The 20452-nt window shown below is 37.2% G+C and overlaps 3 protein-coding genes across 8 annotated transcripts; 2 read left to right on the top strand and 1 right to left on the bottom strand.

Annotated features, from left to right (window-relative positions):
• The first annotated feature begins 6248 nt into the window (after positions 1-6248).
• Positions 6249-9403, top strand: LOC129361586 (uncharacterized). 5 transcript variants are annotated; one of them, XM_055032512.1, is made up of 7 exons: positions 6249-6335; positions 6898-7008; positions 7402-7430; positions 7507-7582; positions 7661-7795; positions 8821-8915; positions 9019-9403. In XM_055032512.1, the coding sequence occupies exons 2-7, from the start codon at positions 6918-6920 to the stop codon at positions 9343-9345; spliced, it is 753 nt and encodes a 250-aa protein (XP_054888487.1). In that variant the 5' UTR covers positions 6249-6335; positions 6898-6917; the 3' UTR covers positions 9346-9403. The 5 variants fall into 5 exon arrangements, with proteins under 5 accessions (XP_054888487.1, XP_054888486.1, XP_054888488.1 ...); XM_055032511.1 differs by having other exon boundaries at positions 6898-7004; XM_055032513.1 differs by having other exon boundaries at positions 6256-6331.
• Positions 9404-10924: 1521 nt separating this feature from the next.
• Positions 10925-15335, bottom strand: sf3a2 (splicing factor 3a, subunit 2). Its single transcript, XM_055033231.1, has 8 exons — positions 15276-15335; positions 13965-14232; positions 13798-13844; positions 13462-13571; positions 13309-13358; positions 12223-12363; positions 11812-11880; positions 10925-11453 (listed from the first exon to the last, which is right to left on the bottom strand). The coding sequence occupies exons 2-8, from the start codon at positions 14160-14162 to the stop codon at positions 11181-11183; spliced, it is 888 nt and encodes a 295-aa protein (XP_054889206.1). The 5' UTR covers positions 14163-14232; positions 15276-15335; the 3' UTR covers positions 10925-11180.
• Positions 15336-16466: 1131 nt separating this feature from the next.
• On the top strand, positions 16467-20122 carry plekhj1 (pleckstrin homology domain containing, family J member 1). Of its 2 annotated transcripts, XM_055032481.1 has the most exons (7): positions 16467-16616; positions 16696-16870; positions 17010-17077; positions 17177-17243; positions 17538-17628; positions 18392-18455; positions 19141-20122. In XM_055032481.1, the coding sequence occupies exons 2-7, from the start codon at positions 16777-16779 to the stop codon at positions 19231-19233; spliced, it is 477 nt and encodes a 158-aa protein (XP_054888456.1). In that variant the 5' UTR covers positions 16467-16616; positions 16696-16776; the 3' UTR covers positions 19234-20122. The 2 variants fall into 2 exon arrangements, with proteins under 2 accessions (XP_054888456.1, XP_054888455.1); XM_055032480.1 differs by having other exon boundaries at positions 16467-16870.
• Positions 20123-20452: the final 330 nt, after the last annotated feature.

Raw genomic sequence — 20452 nt, forward strand, 5'->3', positions numbered from 1 at the left:
AGAATTGTTCTGAGCATTAAGTGCAACAACTTGAGATCACCAACATGCACTCAATATCTGATTTTTATTCTGTCACATTTGGAGCGCCATTATGTCTGTAGTTATCCACAGAGGCGGTTAAGGGTATCTGCTTGGCATGTTCTCTGTCTGTAAGAGCCTGCAGAAAGTCCTGGCTGTGAATACTGCAGTCAAATAGCTGTAATTATCTGCAATCAACTGACAAGCAGGGGCCGGCTGAAAGGCCGCTCACACACAAACATGGCGGAGGATGAGAGAGGCAAGAAGGGAGAAACCTCTCCTGGAAAGGAAAGGGAAATGGCAGAGATGTTGGATGCAGGAAAGATCAGACGCCAAGCTCCTGCAGTATCCTCAAAATCAGAGTAGAATGTAAATAAAAATCCGACGAGGAAATGACAAGATTGGAGATTGCCATCTTTGAAGCTTTACGCCTCCTACACAACCTCATGTTTGTATCAAAAAAGAAGCAGCTTGCTGCCAAAATCCTAGAGGCATGGCATCTTAAAGTAGCTGTATATATATAAAAAAATATATAAAAATATAAAAAAAAAATATATATATATATATATATATATATATATATATATATATAATATATATATATATATATATATATATATATATATATATATATATTTTTTTTTTTTTTTTTTTTGGCAGAGATTTAGTATTTTTATTGGTGAATTTGACTGCAGAAAATATTGTTATGTGACTATCTTGTTTTTGATTGCTTTTGTCGCATTTAATATTTCGTATAAATAAACTTTTGTATATCAGAAGACGATAACTACGTCAATGTAAATGAAGTTTTCAAATGATAATGTATTTATAATGGGAAAACAAGTCATGGAAACCAAGATGGGCCGTTGTTAAAACCAAAATTTAATGTATTTAATTAGATGGAAAAACTGAGATTGAGCATTAGCAATAACACTTAAACACTCTCAGAAATCATTCGAGCTTTATTTGGCCTACTCCAGAAAAGGAAATGAGACAACTTAGTCAAATCTGATGTATTTCACTGTGTTTCATCAAACATCCAAAATCTTGCAGCTCCAGACCAATCACAATGTTCCAGCAATATATCCCTGATTCATTAGTGCATGAGGATTCACACTGCTCGCCTCCCACAGGCACACAGGATTCTGCCAGAGCATTAGGGTCGTGACAGAAGCTGTGAACAGCCAGCCTGAAAGTGCTGCTTTGTGACACACTGAAAGGACGAATGGCCTCAGATGAATAGATGGTAATTAATACACATCGCACCCACGAGACTCCAGTACAAGAACAGAGCAAATTACTCTGTCAATAAAATAGCCCAAAGACACAATGAGAGAGAGGAAGAGACGTAGACTGGGCTGCCAAGGGGCCCGTAACGCAGTCATGCCTCCCTGGACAAACACTTTTAATGGAGGAAGTGTCCTAAAGCAGCCTTGAAAAGTCCAATATGGGAGAATATTTATGAAAGAAATGAAAAATAGCTAAAACAAAGATTTTTATGTTAACAGCCCAGAATAAAAGCCACACATAACTAGATAATAGACTCTGGAACAAAGAGATGATATTTCAGACCTGAGCATTTATGGTCAAACAATATTGACTGGATTCTAGTCCATGTAATGACACAAATTACGGTTCTTTCTTCCTTTCTCAGTTCACACATCTTCCCTGATGTCTTGTGTGCTTTTTATTTAGTGATGACGAAAAAGGCTTGGAGATATTTTGGAAGGAAAAGATCAATGAGTAGAGGCACATGCCCCGCACAAGGGGGAAATCTTTCATCTTGTTCTCTGAAATCATCCATCCACTGTAATGTATGTCCAGACCTTCCTCTGGCTCTTTCCCAGACGTCTCTCGGGATTTTTACCTTTCCTCTCCCGTGATAAAAATGTGACAGGCAGAGTATCACATTGTTTAGACAGTTGAACATATATCTGCCTGAGGGCGCGGCTTGAGCAGCAGAAGGGTCCGTCCTTCTTCACCACCAGGCCCCGTGCGCTCACATGTCGAGGTCTCTTGGAGATCAAAGCTTCAACGAGCCGCCTGAAGACATACAGAGAATGTGGGAAACAAACGAGTCCCACAGCAGCTCCAGGAGAACATGAAGCCTTTGGTCCGACGATGCGAAGAGAAAGGCAAACAGCAAAAAGACAATGACTATGAGCCCTCATGGATCTGGTGTCACTTCTCCTCAGATGTAGAAGTTTTACACTGTCAGCACAATAGTGACAGAGGATGCGAAACACACAGGCAGATACTGATGTTGGAGGGTAGAAAGGTTGCCCTGTGAGACTGCCTGGCAGATGAGAGCTGCTACTTGGGTCCTGTTGACTCACAATGGTTGACAACTGCTGGTTTCAGGAAACAGTAGTCTCGAGTCATCCTTCATATCTGTATTGTGAGTCAGCTTTCTGGTAATCTTGAGTCAATAGATTTGTAGGTTTTCTCAAAGTTCTCAAAATTTAGCAAAATGCACATTTCTGGGTTTGAGTAAACATAGTGCTTAAATCTTTCCTGTTTTGAATATAAGTTTTTCCAATTGTGGGTCCAAAGTGTCCCACTCAAAATGGACAACTGTGTGTGGTCCAGAAAAAGAAAGAACTGATGCATTTAGAAACTATTGGCTACAATGTATTTTCAAAGTGTTCATATGCATTATGTCCATAAACCTCAATGTATTTTATTGTGCTTTCATGTCATAGACTAGAAATGCAGCAAAAAATTATCTGAAACCACAGTTTTGCCATGAAAAAAATGTCCAAATGGCATTGACCACGTTGGCAAGACAAGAACATTCAATCTTCATCTTCTACATGTTTGGTTCCCCTAGAAGGTTTCAATCAAATGGTATGCAATGTTTTTCATCCATTTTTTATATGTTCTTTATGTTGCCACTGTTTGATAAAGGTCAGAGGTGTAAGGGGAGAAAAGCTGCTACTCTGCTGTGAAATTGGATTTACTCCCTGGCAGACTCTGTAAGATGTTTAAGTTTCTTCCAACAGACCCGACCAGCAATATTCGTAAGTACATAGATGGGTTGTTTATTCTGCTTACCAAATGCACTTCATGTCTTATGACCTCATTTCTGTTCAACCTGACATTTTGCTCAGGATTCAGAAATGAGTTGAGATAAGGACAATGTTTTGGCTGAACTACTTGCTCTCCAGGGAAATCTCTTTACTTTGTGAAGTAGACAACTATTAATCAAACTGCTGCTTTGGAGATTACTTCTGCTGTTTTTTTCCCACATAACTTATATGACAACATGAAGTAAATCAAACGATCTCAAAAAGTAACACTTCATTGAACCAACCTGAATAAATTTAAGAAGGGATATGAAACAATATCAAATCAATTACTTCTATGAATCTTAAACTGATCACAAAGCAGTTTTGATGACTCTGGGACTAAATCCAGCCACAATGAGGGTCATCAACATCCAAAAATGGAGAAGACATGAAATTTATTTTACTTTTTTCTATTTTGAGGCTATTTAATATAAAAATAAAATAAATACAAAATTATCAGAAGCCAAAAAGGGACCAAGAGCAACAGGCAAGACATCAAGCTGGAAATAGGTTAATAAGAGGATCAGATAAATGACTGGAAACTGGGCAGAAACTGGGATGGAGTGAAAACAGGTTAAGCGATTACCTGTCGGATGCAGGTGTTAGGACAGTGTGTGACCAGATTTATAGAGTAGCACTCTAGAACATGTTCTTAATGTGGGATTTCTTTTCCACCTCCAACACATTTAGTTACATTAGGCTTTTTAGTTATAGCTTCTTTTAAAAATGAGATTATGGTGGTGCCATGAAATCTGAATGATTCTGAATGTTTGTAACCAGGTAAGCCGAAATAAGAGATTGCTTTAGTCACATCAACTCTCCAAACAGTTAAGAAAAAAATGATAATTTAATTGACTAGGGTTTGTCTTTAACAATCAAATAGTAATCCAAACACAGAACCAAACTGTTAATTTTGATAAGAACTATATTCGTCTTGTCTTTCCTCCCCATAATATTTTATGAGCTGCTTGCTTAGGCTGTCCTCTTTTGTGGAAGGACAAAAAAAGGACACAAAATGGGACAGAAAGCTTCATCGGGTCTCTGGTGCCACAATCTGGAACTTAGATTTTTGCCGAGAGCGATGTTTGCTCACTTAATGTGCTGAAATGTTTGCACAAGGGGCTGTTTTTCACCTCAAACCATCCTTTAAAAAGTTGACCCCAAAGAGTCACTTTAACCTTCTTAGTTTTTTTCTCAAAAAGTGCTTGGAATACAAGCACAAAGTTAAAATGAGTCGATAATAAGAAGCAAATTCATTAACTATTTTTCGGTTGAGGCTTTTTCAACCAATCCCGTGTAAATAGAAGAATATCTTGTTTTTCGAAGACATTTCATTCAAAAGGCTTATTCATTTCACAATGAATCTCTACCAAAGAGTTGCCTTTTCCACCAGTGTTAAGTGAAACTACTGATTCCTTTTAAGGTCTAATAAGATCAGAGGGTTGAGTGCAGGCAGAAGATGGAAAAGCAACATGAAACATAACTGGTATTACTGAGGAGTTTGGAATAGAAACTCTTCAATTTAGGCTGCGTTAATTTTGGAATTAACTTGAATTAACGTTTAGAAGCGGGATATGTAGCAAAGCAAGCCACAGGCTGGTTTAGTACAACCACCAAACTGACCTTATGCTGAATAAAAAGCCAGACATCACACTACAGAAGATAAAGTACCGCAGGCCAGCTGTTCAGCCATATGTCCCTGATTTGGGTATTTCTCTGCCATCTTTTGACCAGTTTACACATATCAAAGGTTGCAAAGCTAGTGTCCAATTGGGATTACAGATGGATAAAGCAAAGTGTGATTCATCTGGAACTGGACACCAGCAGATGCATGAGTCACTAACATATATCGCCACAAGCCTGTTTACCAACACTTCCACTGCACTCCCACATACAGGTGGCCTGAAACCACCTAACCCTGATAAAACCCAGTCATTGCTACATCTGGTCATAGAGATTTGTGCTCGCTGTCTGCTAGCCTTTTCCCTCAAACAATTACAAAACACACAGTTTGCAAACATCTGTCAAAAAAATTTGGGGGGGAAATGAAAGAAATAGGGAGATGCACCAAAGCTACAATAGAAACATAATTCAATGAATCACAGTGGTCTCAAGATAAACTATAGAAACTGTTATGGTTTTTCAGAAGACTGAAATTAATTTGTTTGAGTTTTTTTTTTTTTTTTTTTTTTAGCAGACTTGAGCTGTAACCCAACTTGTAAAAGCAAAGTGACATTCAAGAACAGTGGCGCTCTCTGCTGGTGAATACCCCACATGACAGCCACACATTTTCCTGGACCAGAGAAGTGGAGAAATCTGCATGTGGGTCGTTTCCCAGCACCTGATGCCTCCTATGTCTTTAAACCTAAAGGCAGGAGTTTATAAGTTCCCCTTTGTGTTTTTATGGAAAATCAGAATAAAATAATCAAACATAACGACACTAATGGTGCAAAGGATGCCCTTTTTGTTCAGTGATTTTATATTACCTAACCACAAACAATGTGCTTTTTTATCGTCCATAAAAATGTGAAAGCAAGTTTGGAAAAATTGTGGAGAAAGTGTGGACAGTTATTAATGTATTTTACAGTTCTGGGTGAATATGAAACAAAAATAAATAAAAGAATCTTAAAAACTGTTTCGTACCTTTTATTCTGTTCACTTTACCCTCCCCCCAGTTTCCCTCATCATACTTATAGTTTGTTTGTTGTTGCTGTTTTCAGGTTTCATTTATAAAGGCTGTCCACAAAAAAACATCTGACACTTAATGTCTTTTGAGTATATATTTTAACACTGAAGTAAATAGGTTGTCTTTTTTTTTCTTTTAAGGATCAAGTAGGTTTAAAGAACCTTGAACGACACTCCATGTAGATCAAGGATCAAAGTTTGAATTATAAGGGTTTGTATTCCCTATCCTAAAAGCATTGTAAGATTACAAAAAACCTTAGAACAAAAGCTAAAAAGTCAATAATAACAACTTATGTGAGCAAAGTTCTGGTTGTTAAGTAAAACTGTCTCTACATACCTTCACTTGGCAGGTTATATTTGTCTTTATTCTTACTTTACAGCATAATATCTAACAGCTGAAGGAGGCATGGTGATTTCAAGCTTGTCTCACTCAACACGTTTTGTTTTTTCATCCTCCTGCACCTGTGCTTGGCTGTCAGACAGCCCAGAGACTCTGTGGAGGAACAACAACCCCGTGACAAAGGTTTCCTGACTCCAAACAAGGAACACCGAATGTCAAGGCAGGTAGGTCCTTATTTCTGTCAGGAGATTTTCACCAAATGGACTTAATAGCATTCAATTGTTACAGCCAACATATTCTTTTCATGTATTTTTACACTGTCAATCCATGTGTCTTTCTGGGTGGCCCTGCTCCATCTATTTATAGGCCTACAAGGACATTAGCTCAGTGTTCGTGTAGAAATGTCATGTAAGACAGGAGGGCCTTACAGCATTCATCTTTCAATGTGAAGGTCAAGAAAAAGGAATCAGTTTTGTCCATAAAGGGGAGAAATTAACCTTTTTCTTTTGACAGTCTGTGCAGCCAAGCTGAATACTGATTTATTCTGACTTTTTTGTTTTTTTTTTAAGTGTGGGTAAAAGTAAAAATAGTGAAATAAATAACCTTAGCACTTGGAATATTAAATAGTGTTTTTAGCGGTTCTCAAATCAGAAAAGATATCATGTGCTAAACTGGTGTCTGATTACAACCTTATGTAATGTGCATGCATGAAGTTTCAGGCATAGTTTAAATAAAAGAATAACAATTTATGCTGCTTCTGTCTTCCTTTGTCTTTATCTTTATCAGGGGAGGAATGGAGGAAAGCTATGAGACATTTGAGGAGGAGTTATGGCCACCGAGGGCGGACGCTCCTCCACAGAGACCCGTTCGACAGATCCGCAGAGCGAGTGGCGGCACGTACAAAATCACACACACTGACTCACTGATGCCTGCATGTTCAGCTGTGTTCAAAATAACAGCAATCCATTGCCACTGAGCTCCAGCGCCATTTTAGATTAACCTTATATTCCGTTCAATTATATTATAAAATAAGAGAAAACGAAAAGAAGTAAATTCACAACATGTCCTTTTTGATAAAAAGGTTTACAAAAGTCGACAAAGGTTGCAACTTCAGTTTCACACATCATTGCCAAGAAGAACCTCACAGAAATGACACATGCATTTACCAGTCACATGTTTGCATAATGAAAGCCTGCAAATATAGTATTAAGGGCTTATTCTGGTGGGTTCCCTTTATTATTGGTTGTTTTATTGTGTGATACTTCAGTGGATTTATTATTTTTATTTCAGAAATGCACACTGCAAGAAAAGTCAGAGAGGTGAGTTTGGAAGCAACCAACATTTACAAAAGTGGTTCATACTGAGATCCTTTATCACTAAGTTGTTCTGCGACAGGAAGTGCCTCCTCTGTCTCTGCAACCAATATCAGAACCTAAGAACTTCCCCAGAGAACCCAGCGTCACCAAACTTAGTGAGTAATTTACATACCTCCTCTAAAACACGTCAATCTTTTCAGTTCAATATTTAAAAGCGTTCCCTTTTCTTCCAGCATCTGTGCATAAAACCCTCTCGATCCAGAACCTGAGTCAAGTAGAGACACCCTGGGAAAACGTCACCCTCAACCGTTGTCTTTTTGTAGCCATCGCCATCTTGGTGCTCACCTCAGGCTTCCAGAAGCTTCATGGCAAGTAGACTAAACTATAAATGAACTATAAATACATAAAAGTACACTTCTGATCAAAATATGAACTCTGGGGGGAAAAAAAGTTCAGACTATCTGCATTTCATGCTGTTGGACTTTAACCTGCTTTTACGTTGACGTTCAGGGACATGAGATGAACAAAATTAAGCAGACAATTTACAAAAAAACACAACTAAACTGTTCATCAGTTTAGGGCCAAATAAAAAACTAAATGAAACACAAGGTGCAGAATTAAGTGACCCTGATGTTCTTGTTGATCACTTCAAAAAGTAGTTCAGACATGCTTGATGCAAATGTTCATAGTTGGCTTGAAGCTCAATTGTTCAACTAAAGGGAAAAGCTCCAAGTTACAATGGACTCATGTCCACATAGAGGACACCTGTCCCGTGGGATCTTCTGGTGTTTCCAGTGACATTGGAATTCGGCATGACTTGTTTTTATCTTCTGGTCAGAAAATAAAATTTATCCACCTTTGAACATCCCACCTTTGGTGCTGCAAGAAAAGATAGAAGGAAACAAGGCCTTAGAGATGTTCTTTTGCAGCCCTTCTCACACAGACAGAGTCTTTTGACTTGTTGGCTGTAGTCAGCATCAAGGACTTGCTGGTGTCATCACAGGTAGCTCATCAGGACATCTGGCTCAGCACAGATGTGAACTTTTTTGTGCCTCTAGGTGATAATTAATCTAAAATGGCTCAACAGTCATTGCACTTTCAAAGACAGAAGGGCATTTTTGTGTTTTGCATCTGGGGAAAAAGAGAATCTGAATGCATGACAGAAAGTAATACGAAAGCCATATTAAATATTCAGGTTTGGACTTTCTAATCTTTTGTTCTTGATCTTTGATTAGCTGATGGGCAGCTGAAATGTTTTCAGTAATTTGCCAACTCTGTCTCTTGCAGCATGATGGGAAATGATCCCTGGTTTCAAGATATTGAGCAGAAGTACATAGAAATGACTGAGTTGTAAAATAAATGTAAGAAAATGAAGTATTTCAAAATTCCACAGAAACTTTACGTGGCCAGGTAACAATAGAGGAAGAAGAGGAAGCTGGACTAACAATGAGACGATCAGAGTTACGTCACAGAGGCCGTCTGCCGGAGGTGAGCTGGTCTCTGTTGCAGGTTTTACAATTAAACCTCAAGAGTTTCATCACTGTGACTTTGACAAGCCCATCTAAGCTAGACACATTTCATTTCCTTAAAGCCAGAGACGTCTCTATGGGAAGTCGTGTTTTGGTGGCTGCCAGACCTTGATGATGAAGACGAAGATGAGGATGACGATGAAGAGATCAAAAGAAGAAAATCAAAGAGAGAAGTAACAAGACGAACATCGAGAGGTCTCAGGAACAGGCCGCTGCCAGAGAAAAAACTCTTAAAGCAAAGAGACGGGAAATTAAAGGACAGGAGGGCCAGGAAAGCCGAGGCTAACAAAATCAAAGACAAGAGAGGGAAAGCCAGGAAAGAGGACCCTGAAGAGGCGGCAGACGAACGGGATGAAAGAGAAGAGGAGACAAATGCAAAAAAAAAATAAGCTGCAAGATGGGAAATAATAAAAAAAATGACAGAATTTGTATTCTGCTCTTACTACACATCAAATGAAGTCTCAAATGTTTCCTAATCACAAGGCAGAAAAGTTTTAAAGCTCAGTGGGGCTTCCATGGAAAGTTGTTTTAATGTGTCAAGCTGAAAATGAAAGCAAAATATGTTCTCTGCTTCCTTATTGGAGAATATGTTTTTAAAAATTCTGTTCTAAATTGACTGCTTAGCTGAAATCTGCACATATCAGGTGAACTCTCAAAAGGTCAAAGGTGAATTCAGGTCAGGTGAATTCATCAAAAGGTGAATTTATTTTACTACTTAAAAATTTAAAACTGAAACTCATGCAGATGCATGCAGTTTTATGCAGTTTTAATAGTTTATCTCTGTTACTGCTGATGATCCACAACTACTAAAAACCCAAAGAGTTTTTCTGAGAGAAAATCTGATTTTTTCTCCGAAAATTTGATTACAGGAGATCATGAAAAAAAGGATTTTTACGGCAGATGTTAAACCCACAATATGAACAGATGTTGGAACTGGAACTGACCTCCAGCTGTCACTGAAAAAAAGGGAGCTGCTGAAGAAGCTGGTTGTTCAGGTCACATACAAGATACATACTAATATATATAGTTTAGTGGAAGAAAACTATCTTCCACTAACATCGATTCAAATCCACTGTAACAGGATAGTGAAATAAAGTCCATTGGTGGAGATTTATGGCGTACGGTCTGTGGCTGGAGTCAGCTCTTAAAATGCCGCCACACACAGACACATGCAGGACATGAGCTACCTGCCGCATTCTGTGATCTGTGCAACTCTTGAACCAGAGATGTCTGAGAAGCATTTTACTCAGTGGTTCAACATCCTCTTTTCAGATGAAAATAAATTTTTCTGCTCATTTGGACGTTTTAGAGTCTGGAAGAAGAGTGGCAAAAGAAACAAACTCAACTTGCCTGAGGCCAAGTGTGAGGTTTCCAGCGAGTGTGAGGTTTCCAGCGAGTGACGATTCGACCCACATCACCTGCTGAGGTTATCCTTTTATCATGTTAAACGTCAGTGAAGCTTTCCAGAAAGAAATTTTATAGCATTTCATGTTCGAGTTTGCTGTCAAGTTTTAAGCTAAAGCCGATTATATTTGCCAAGAGGACAAGAGTAACCGCCCACATGTCCAAAACAACCAAAACGTGTTTTACTGAGAATATATGGAGTAAAGGGGGAAAGGAAACATACAGAGGTCGAACCCAAACCTACAACTGACAGCAAATGCAATATGAGCACATAGTTTTCAATGAGCTAACAGTTCTGTAGGAAAAACCCTCTTTGGCGTTGTGTAATTTTTAAAGGTTCAGGAGAACATAGTCAAAATGCATCACTGTGAAATAAATGACTTTTTGAATTGGATTAAAAAAGTAATTTAAGAAGTGGGGGGAAAAAATCCTAACATTTGACGTATTGAAACAAACCTGAAAATGATGTGTGAGGAGCTGTTAGAGATTAAATCTGAAGTTTTGTCCTTTTGACTTCAAACAGGTCAGTACAGTAATATTTTCACAGTCACAACGGACAGACAATACTTTTTTGTTGACATTTATTTAGAAAAAACTGTTTTTCAACAAAGTTTTCAGCTCACATTATGTACTGATTTTGGTGTTAAAACAGAAACCATGTTGGAGATTTGACCGAACATATTTTATCCTGAAAATTGAAAAAAAAACAAAAAAAAAACAAAAAAATCTACTGAACAGACTCGCACTGCTTTTTTTTTTTTTTTGACAATCCAAGAATTATCATAAAAAAAACTATTATGATTAATTAACCATAAATTAATTAATTGGACATTCCGAGGCCCTCCGGAGGTGGCGGCCTCATGGGCATGGGGGGCATGGGCATCTGTGGGGGCATCTGTGGGGCGCCAGGAGCTCCGGGTGGGAGAGGAGGGACCGACATCCCTCCTGGAGGAGGAGGGGGCAGAGAATCGCTAGGTGGCCGAGATCCTGGTCCGCTCATGAGTGGAGGTGGGTGCTTCATGCCGGGAGGAGGAACTGGACCGCCGGACTGGGAAATACCTTTCTCCATTTTGAAGTGAAACTGCAGGAAAAACTGCACGCAAGAAAAAAACAAAACAAAAACATGGTGTCAAAACATAAAGTCATATTCAATAAAATAAAATTTATATCCCGACGAGTCTTGTTTGTCAGATTAAAAATGACTTAATAAATTGTAAGAAGGCATTCAATATACTTTTCACCGAGTCAACATTTCACTTTTGTATTTGGAAACAGTTTTTTAATGGTTTGATTGGATTTAGTATTTTTAAATGCCCTCTATTCATTTGCTGCAAGTGGAAAATTATAATCAACAGATAATAAAGGCTTTCGAACATCCATCTGCATGTAATTAATTAATACAGTGTGTTTCACTTGGTGATAAACTGCCATAATTGAATGTGTGTTAGTACCTGTTTAGTTTCTTTGTTCCAGTGGGTCCAGAAGCGATTTTCGGCTTTATCTATTTCCCTGCTGGGAACCTGAGAGAGCAAACATGTTACATTGGTGCCGTCAGCACTTTGACATAATTTTTACTCATATATTTATAATCAGCTTTCATACTTTGAAAGTCCAATTTTTCACAGTTTGCATTTCACCTTTTGCACATTTTCTCAAAGTACAAATACAAAACTTCCCCATAAACATAACTGGAACATTTCTGTCCAGGTGCAGCTTTAAATACAGGATGTCAGAATAAATGAAGGAAGAGCTTGTCTTGAATGAAGGTCTTCCTTCATTCAAGACAGAATGAAGGAAAGTATAGTCAATTACGTACTTACAGAAATCCTGTAACAATTACACAAAGTGAATGAGTAGTTCACCTTGAAGGCAATAGTTTCATAAGGTTCGGCAGCAAACAGCAGATACTGCCAGCGGCGATCAGGAGGCTCAATGCGCTGTTCATAGGCAGACATGAAACGGTGCCTTGGTCCGATTCCTTCTGCAATCTCAGGATAGTCGATCTGAACAAGACGGATATGAAATATTAGCAGCAAGTTACTTGGAACAGTTTGCCTTTCAGATTAAAGTGGTTGCTAATGAGAGGAAGTTATTTTTCTGACATCTGGAGCAGACAGCAGCTTTTTAAGTAGAATTGGTAGGGGATGTGTCCAAATTATTGCAAAAAAAAAAAAAAAAAAAAGAAAAAGTAAATGGGAAGATTAGGTTTAAAAAAAAAAAAAAAAACATACAAAAAAATTAATGAGCTAAAATAAAGATGCACTTAGCATTTCATTTTTCCTTAGGCACAGACCAATGTGAGATTCCCACAGCATAACATTGAGTAAAAACCACAATACATTCACACAGATTTAAGACATATGCTTTAAACAGAAAAACAATTCTAGTAAAACAAAAATAGAAAATACTGATTATAATAACCCAGATTATGCACCATAAACTTAATCATGTTCAAATAAACTGTCTTACTGTGCAGAACATTGGATATTTCAGCTGCTCTCCTAGTTATTAATACAATTATTTGCTTCATTAGTGTTTGCAGTCGCTTATTTTACAGAGATGTAAAAAACGTTTAATAATTGTAATAAGCGACCAGGCTTTAGCTTTGCATAATTTTTTTAAAGGCTGGAAATATCCCCAGTCAAACCCATCTGTTTGAGTTTGACCTTGCTATTACAAGATCAAACTTGTAATAGCCTTCTTTCAGCCAGCTGAGTGGCAGTGCACAGAACAAGGTGGGGGAAATAAAAACCCTTATTACTTTATACTCCATAAAGTTGGAAATAATCTAATACTTTCTCTGGCATCTTATTAAAAAGAACTTTACACTCTTTTTGTTTTTTGGGTTTTTTTTGGAGTTGTGAAACTGAAAATATTTAAATCCTACATCTTCCTTGAGGAGTTTTCCCCAAAACAAACTGATTTTGGTTTTCATTTCAAGTTCTAACCTGGAACAATAACGACTGCTGACCGGTCTCTGGATCCCTCTGCTTGGTCACTAAGAAGAAGAATAAACACATAATGCACTCAGAAAGCATTCCATTAGCAAAATATGAGAAAACCACAATGAACCTGATTTGATTATTGCACAGCCAGCCTACCTTTGTATCCTGGGCGACCAATTTTGACAAACTTCTTGACCTCAACTTTTACTTTGGCTGGAGCTGGTTGAGCAGGCGCTTCTTTTGCCTCTTTGGCTGCTCTCCGTGCTCTGAGACACAAAGTATCAAACCATCAATAGGATGAGGGCAACATGTGACACAGCATCGTACTGCTGCCTGAGCCACAGAAATGACAAAGTAGGTGGTATCGCAACACAAACAGAATTATATACATAGTTATAGTTAAAAACCAATAAATGTGAAATATAAACATACATATTCCAAAGCAAGAAAAATAATGTTGCATTTGGAAAAGCATGAGTGAGATGCACTTACAGGTTAGTCTGATGCTTCTTTCCTTGTGTGTGAGCTAAGTAGCTACCCTGTAACACAACAGAGAAACTTTTAAGTTGTCTTTTTTTTTAAAAAAGTGCACAAACATATGGAAGCATAACCATAAATCTAAAACACTGCGCAAGCCAGTTGATCATTTGCATTCTCACCTCATTGTTGTGAAGCGTCAGACAAAGTTTGCACTCATATGAGCCTAAATGATTCTTCATAAAGTAGGGGTCTTTGTTAATGTCGATGGTCTCCAGAGCCAGCTGGCGCAAGCGCTCACGTCTGTCACGGTTACTCTCGGAGGCAGAGGCCACCCCACCGCTGCCGGTTTTCCCTCCGGCTCGATGCTGGAAATCCATGTTTTCGTCTGGATGGACTCAACCACTTGAACCAAGTCAGTCCAGTTAAAATTAGACTTGGAACCAATTCCTGTGTGAAAACAAGAGCATAAAAAGCGTATGACAGACAATTTTACTTGTAGAACAATCAACAGAAATGCAGAGAAAACTATTGTCTGGAAACCAGAATCTGGTCATTTTTACTTTGATTTACTGTTTTATCCATCAAATGATAATATCGAGCAACTAAAAACAAATCAGAGCTTTTTTCAGATTTTTTAAAACAATGTTTTAGGAGAAAATAATATCTTGTTTTACACAGTTGCACAGTGGGTGCACATTACATTTTGGTTTGGGGACAATTATTCTACTTGGAGAGAAAATCAGAAGTATTGTAATTCTTTTAGCATGAGTACATTTGGGAAAAAAAATACCTCCCTCACATTCATAAAAAGAATCATATTTCATTTGTAGATTTTCAGTGAAACACCAGTATCACTGAAAATTATGTAGCCTGTAACCTTTCGCTGTTTTTAGGAATCATAATTTTACAGACTATATGTTATTGTTGAAACTCTTACAATAAAAAGGTTACTATCAGCAGCTCAGTTTCACCAGCGCTTCCTGTTGAAGTTTTTTGACCCACTGTGCAACTGTGTATTTCGTATGGATTGTATTTTACTTAACCAATCCATTTGCTTTAATGATGTTGCAGCCAAAAATCGGCTAAAATTAAAACACAACACGTGAAATAAATACTTTAAGTAGGTTCCCTAGAAACTAATGTCTTAATCTGACTGAAGGTTCCAGTTCACGTGCTTCATAAACAATATTTTCTTTTATCCAATTTGACCAACATCATTTATAAACACATGGGGCATAATTTACTATTTCGCAAAACACCAAAAGTTTCAAAACCAAACAATCCATTTAAAACGCATTTAGCTCTATGTTAGCTTAGATTACGTTGTAAGCGTGCTAATACAAAGCTAACATATAGAAGTAGATTTCTCCCAGTTTCCCTCGCTAACCATAATCACAAAGCATACATGTATATATAATTATTTCCAGATACGCACAGAGTAAAATATTGTCGATATATAACAATGAAACTACGTTTCCCAAAACACTTACCGACTCAAACGAAAGAAGAACGCAGAAGCTGTTAGCTTTCCTGCTATAGTTTTTTTTTTTGTTTGTTAGCAATTTATGAACTGAATACTGCCAACTACTGACTGGGAGTCCAGCCCTCTCCTCTCTCCTCTCTCCTCTTTTCTTTGCTTTCTCCTCTCATCTTTGTTTCCTTTCTTTTCTGTTATTTTATCAAATTTTCCTTTCCTTTCCCTCTCATTACTCTTCTTTCCTTTTTATTTTCTCCTACATTATTTCATTTTATTCATAGCAGGTACTTTGAAGTCTTGTATTAAAAGAACATGATTGAATCATCAAAAGGTTTCCTCCCTATACGTTGCATGACATAAATTTGTGTTTGACATTGACTGAACAAATCACAAACTTATTCTAATAATTACTCATCATTTAAATCAATTTAAGAAAACTAATGCTGTGTTCTGTGGGCCATATCGATTACATTTACTCAAAGAGAATTTATTTTCTCTGTCTATGAGTGTAGATGTAGAAATAACTTTCATTGCTGGGGCAAGTTTCATATATACACATAAAAAACTATCTATCTGCTGATTTGCATTTGTTTTTAGTCAATTAACACATTGAATAAGAAATTCAGCGAGCTAATTTTCTAATTATTTTTACATGGTTTTTTTTTTGTTTTAATTATGAATATGCACTTTGTTAAATTTAAATAATTATAGCATTCATTTTTATTTCCAATTTATTTTAACTTAGACAAAGTAACTTATTTGAACGTTTATTCAATGATAACATTTTAATATTCGATAGATCAGGGGTTAGCAAACTTTTCAATACAAAGTGCCGCTTTCCCCCCTACTGCTATTAAATACAATTTGTCTAGAGCCTCAAAAATTTGAAACTTTATAAACATAAATAAAATGTTTTATCTTGAAAAATAGTAACATTTAATTCTTTTGTTTTATTTTCAGATATTAGAAAAAAAATATTATTCAATTTTTACAACTGAAAAAAATATTTTCATTTGTAAATATTCAAGCTATGACATATTTTTAACATTACATTATTTTTAAAACCGCTTTATTGCCGAATTTGATTCTCTGGAGCCACAGTGGAGGGGGCAAAGTGCCACACGCGGTTCGGGAGCCTCAGGTTGCTGATCCCTCGGACGGACGGGCACGTCACCTGACATTCCAGCCCACTAGATGGCGATAATGGACGTTCTGGAAGCTTGACAACCTTCGCAAATCTCACCAGAGAGGCACAAAGTAGTGAGTTTATCCGGTGTGCAGCAGAAGGAGAAGAAGTGTGGTCACGGATGTTGAACAACCTCACCGCAGAGATGAGTGGACTGCCTCTGTCACGGTGCGACCACATCAGATAAGCAAGAAGCGAACTCGGCTTGAGAAACACTAACGTTGCTCCGGCATATTTATCGTTCAAGGTCTCCTTTGCGATGTTTTTATTGAGTAAAGCGATTCACTCGTAGCCAAAGAAAACCCCTCCGCCTTCTTCAGTGATCGAGATGCGTTTCAACGAGAAGGAGCTGGTGTGTTTGAGCCGCCAACCCTCAGAGATGGCAGCAGAGCTGGGAATGCGAGGTCCCAAGAAAGGAGACGGTAAGACACGACCAATTTCCTCCTGACTACAATATTTGTTCACCTCTCGAGTATTCTGTCCCAACAGCTAATGTTTATTTATTGGCCGTGCTAACATCAGTAAGTGTGCGGTTCAGAGGAGTATCTGTGTGTCTTTCAGTTGTCAAGAGGAGGCTGGTGAAACTGGTCGTTAACTTTCTGTTTTACTTCCGGACTGATGAGGAGGAGGTCAGTTTGAGTCACTGCTTCCTCTTTATCTCAACACAACAATTGCATCTGTTTTAGTGGATGACTTGGCTCAATTCCATGTAAATGTTTACTTTACAGCCAATCGGGGCTCTGCTCTTGGAGCAGTGTCGTGTAGAGAGAGAGGACAGTCAGACTTTCTCCATTGGTGAGCCATTGACACTCAACATATACACCACATATAAATACATCACATTTCTATTCTCACCATTAAATTAGTGAGAATAATTTAATGGTGTTTTTTCTTACTAGGAAGAAAGTTGTTTTTCTTCAACAACTTTCTTCCTAGTAAGAAAACATTTTGGTATTTTGACACCAGTAACAATCCCATTCCTATTTCTGCTAAAAGGCGCATCCGTGTAGGAGCAAAGTCCAATAATCATGACTGTTTTACAGTTTCAATTCAAGTGTTTCACTAACTTGATGGTTGTTTCTCTCCCAGCATTTCTAGATGAAGCGGAGAGGAAATATCTGTTTGAGTGCGACTCTGAAGAGCAATGTAAGGAGTGGATAGACTTTATTATCAAAGCCAGGTAATACTGACATCTTTCCTTCTTTTAACACAAACAGTGCTTAAAATAAATATGGGATGATCTTACCATAACCTCAGTTAACCTCTACGGTAATCATAAAATCACTGACAAATTGATTTGTGCATCACCGTCTTGCATATTTTTAATTTCTTATTGCTGTGAGAAACAGTGGCATGAGTGTCAACCATATCATTTTTAATGATATCTCTTTGAAAGCGCGTATTCTTTTGCAACTGCTTGAAGGCGGCTGTTGTTCATTGGGAAAAGTAATTGTTTTAATCTTGCTTCATCAGTTTCTTTCTCTTGTTTACTTTTTTTTGGGTTTTAAATATGTTATAGTTATTGAGCTATATCCCTGCTTGGGCGATTTAGAGTGCGACATGAAAGTGATACAATTTTGTAATTACATGAGAAATATTTCTGCAGAGGGAAAAGGATAGTCTTGTTTGTTTAGATTGCATCCCATGATATGTGGCTTTAATTATTATTTACACTTTTTTATGTTTTGTTTATCCTGAACTTATTGAAACATTTTTACAGACTTCATAAAAGGCTAATTTCCCAATATTACCTGGTTTATTAGTTGGGTTACCTGCTTAACTTGAAAGAATATAGCCTCCTACTTAAGAGATGTGATTCTTGTAGATTTCCAACTGCAGTGTAAAAATACTGTAAACTTATGGGTTTTTCCATTTGAAATTATACATTCTTACCAGCGACAATCCTCCTAAAATGCTCAATTAATTTTTGTCATTTCTTGCAGCTACGAGTTCATGAGGAGGAATCTTATATTCTATCGGACGGAAATCCACAGGCTCACTGGAAAGGTGAGATCTGCAGGAACACAGATTAAGCTTCTTTCCTGGTGGCAACCTTTGAACAGTGATTGGCACAGGGAACATTTCTGTCACTGAAGTATTTTAAACATAAGTATCAGTTCTGAAATAACATGGAAATAGATTATGCTCAGTTATCTACTGTCAGCTTGGATTTTTCTTCCTTTTATTTTTCCTTTCTTTTTTTTAGCTCTTTTGTGCTAATCTTGTTCTTTGTGCTTCCTTTCTTACTTATTTTCTTAATCACAGTCTATTTCTCCATTCTTCGTCTCCTTATTCTTCCCTTTATTCTCATTTTTCTTTTTTATTCTTCCTTGATCTTTTTCTCTAGTTTTTTCTGCTGTGTTTTGTTAGCACTGCAAACCCAAGAAGAACATTTTCTGGTCAAATAGAATAATCCACAGGTCTTTACAGGTTTTTTGTTTTTTTTTTAAAGAAAAATTTCTTGAACTTTTAAAGGAACATATTCACACATAGAGATTTAAACAGCCACTCGTTTGACAACATTCTGTTTTAAAACAAATAACAGTAAAATATAGTGGGACAGCACTTTGTCTTAAAAGTATTATCATCTCCTGTTGTCTCAATTAATGGTTTGTTTAACAATATTTAGTTTCACTGTAATAAAAATGAATTGCCACTTCTAGTCTATATTGACTGTCTGCTTTCTCTGCAGGATCCATTGGAACAGTATGGTATATCTGATGAAACCCGCTTCCAGGTCAACAGTGGCTCGCAGCTCATGGCCAGAGATACCTCCTCCCTGTAGATCAGGAAGCTGTGCTTAGTTTATTTTGTTTAGTTTGCCATTTCATCATTCACTTCTTCAAAACAGCGAATCTATCCTCCAATTTTCTCCACTTGCATTGGTCTGTTCTGTCGAATTGTCAGACTACTTCATTAAATAATCTTTCTGTGTATATATATATTTTTTTATGGAATATTGTACTTTGCAGAGAATGTGATGCTAAGAGAAATATTGTTTCTGGGATGGCATTCCTGCATTCATTTTGTGAGCAATCATTTTTAATAGAGCCTAATTCAGGAGACCTTAACATGTGATATAAACTCAACCAAATTTAGAAGCAGTCCACAGTTAACTCTCATTATAATTGTAAAAACTTTGCTAGATATCTGTTTGATTTGACCTTCATTAGATTCTTAATCGAAATGGCTAAACACCCCACATTTTTCATTTTAGCTATTTTGAGTGTTTCTTCAGGTTATATCACATTTAAAATTGGTTTTTGCACATATCACTGGAAATGTGGGGGGGGGGGTTTGTTTTGTTTTTTTAGTAGAATTACGGTCATTTACTTGAACGTAATCTAAGTTGTTCTACAACTGTGAATCAGATTAATTTAGCTAAGCTATTGGACCATTTAGAAAACATTCTTGACATTATTCCTGAAATATAATGTCACAATTTACAAAGTTAGAGTAAATTATATTTGGGAGTTTTGCTGTCTGGTTATAATTTTACACTGGGTTTTGCGGTATCATACAAATTATAATGCTGTTTGACTAGTTTCAGGAGTTGTCATTGAATGTATGTTCTTTTTAATCTTTTGCACATATTATTTCTTTTAGTACTTATCTCCAGTACACTTGTTTTCACTGGCATTTCTTTTTATACCAATAAAGCGGTTTGAAAGAGATTCATGCAGTCCTCTTTGAAAAAAAGTATCCAAAATAAGAAAATATTCTCAAACTGAATTATTTTGCATGGATAATAATTTTTGTGCCATCAGTCAAGTGGAGACATGGTTAAACTAAATCTGGGAAGGAGAGCTTTTAATCAGAGGATCAGTCACTATAACACTGATGAAGCTGCAAAGATTCACAGCTCGGGTACAAAAATCTGTCAGCAGAACTATTAATTACGCAAACTTCTAATTTAGCCTTTACTGAAGAACAAGTAAAAAGTCAAGTTTGGTGTGTCCCAACCATGTTAGCATGGAAGTGAAAGACGGAGCTCTGGTCCTATG

This window comes from Poeciliopsis prolifica, unplaced genomic scaffold (genome assembly GCF_027474105.1).
Source record: "Poeciliopsis prolifica strain line A6 unplaced genomic scaffold, Auburn_PproV2 SCAFFOLD008, whole genome shotgun sequence".
Taxonomy (NCBI): Eukaryota; Metazoa; Chordata; class Actinopteri; order Cyprinodontiformes; family Poeciliidae; genus Poeciliopsis; species Poeciliopsis prolifica.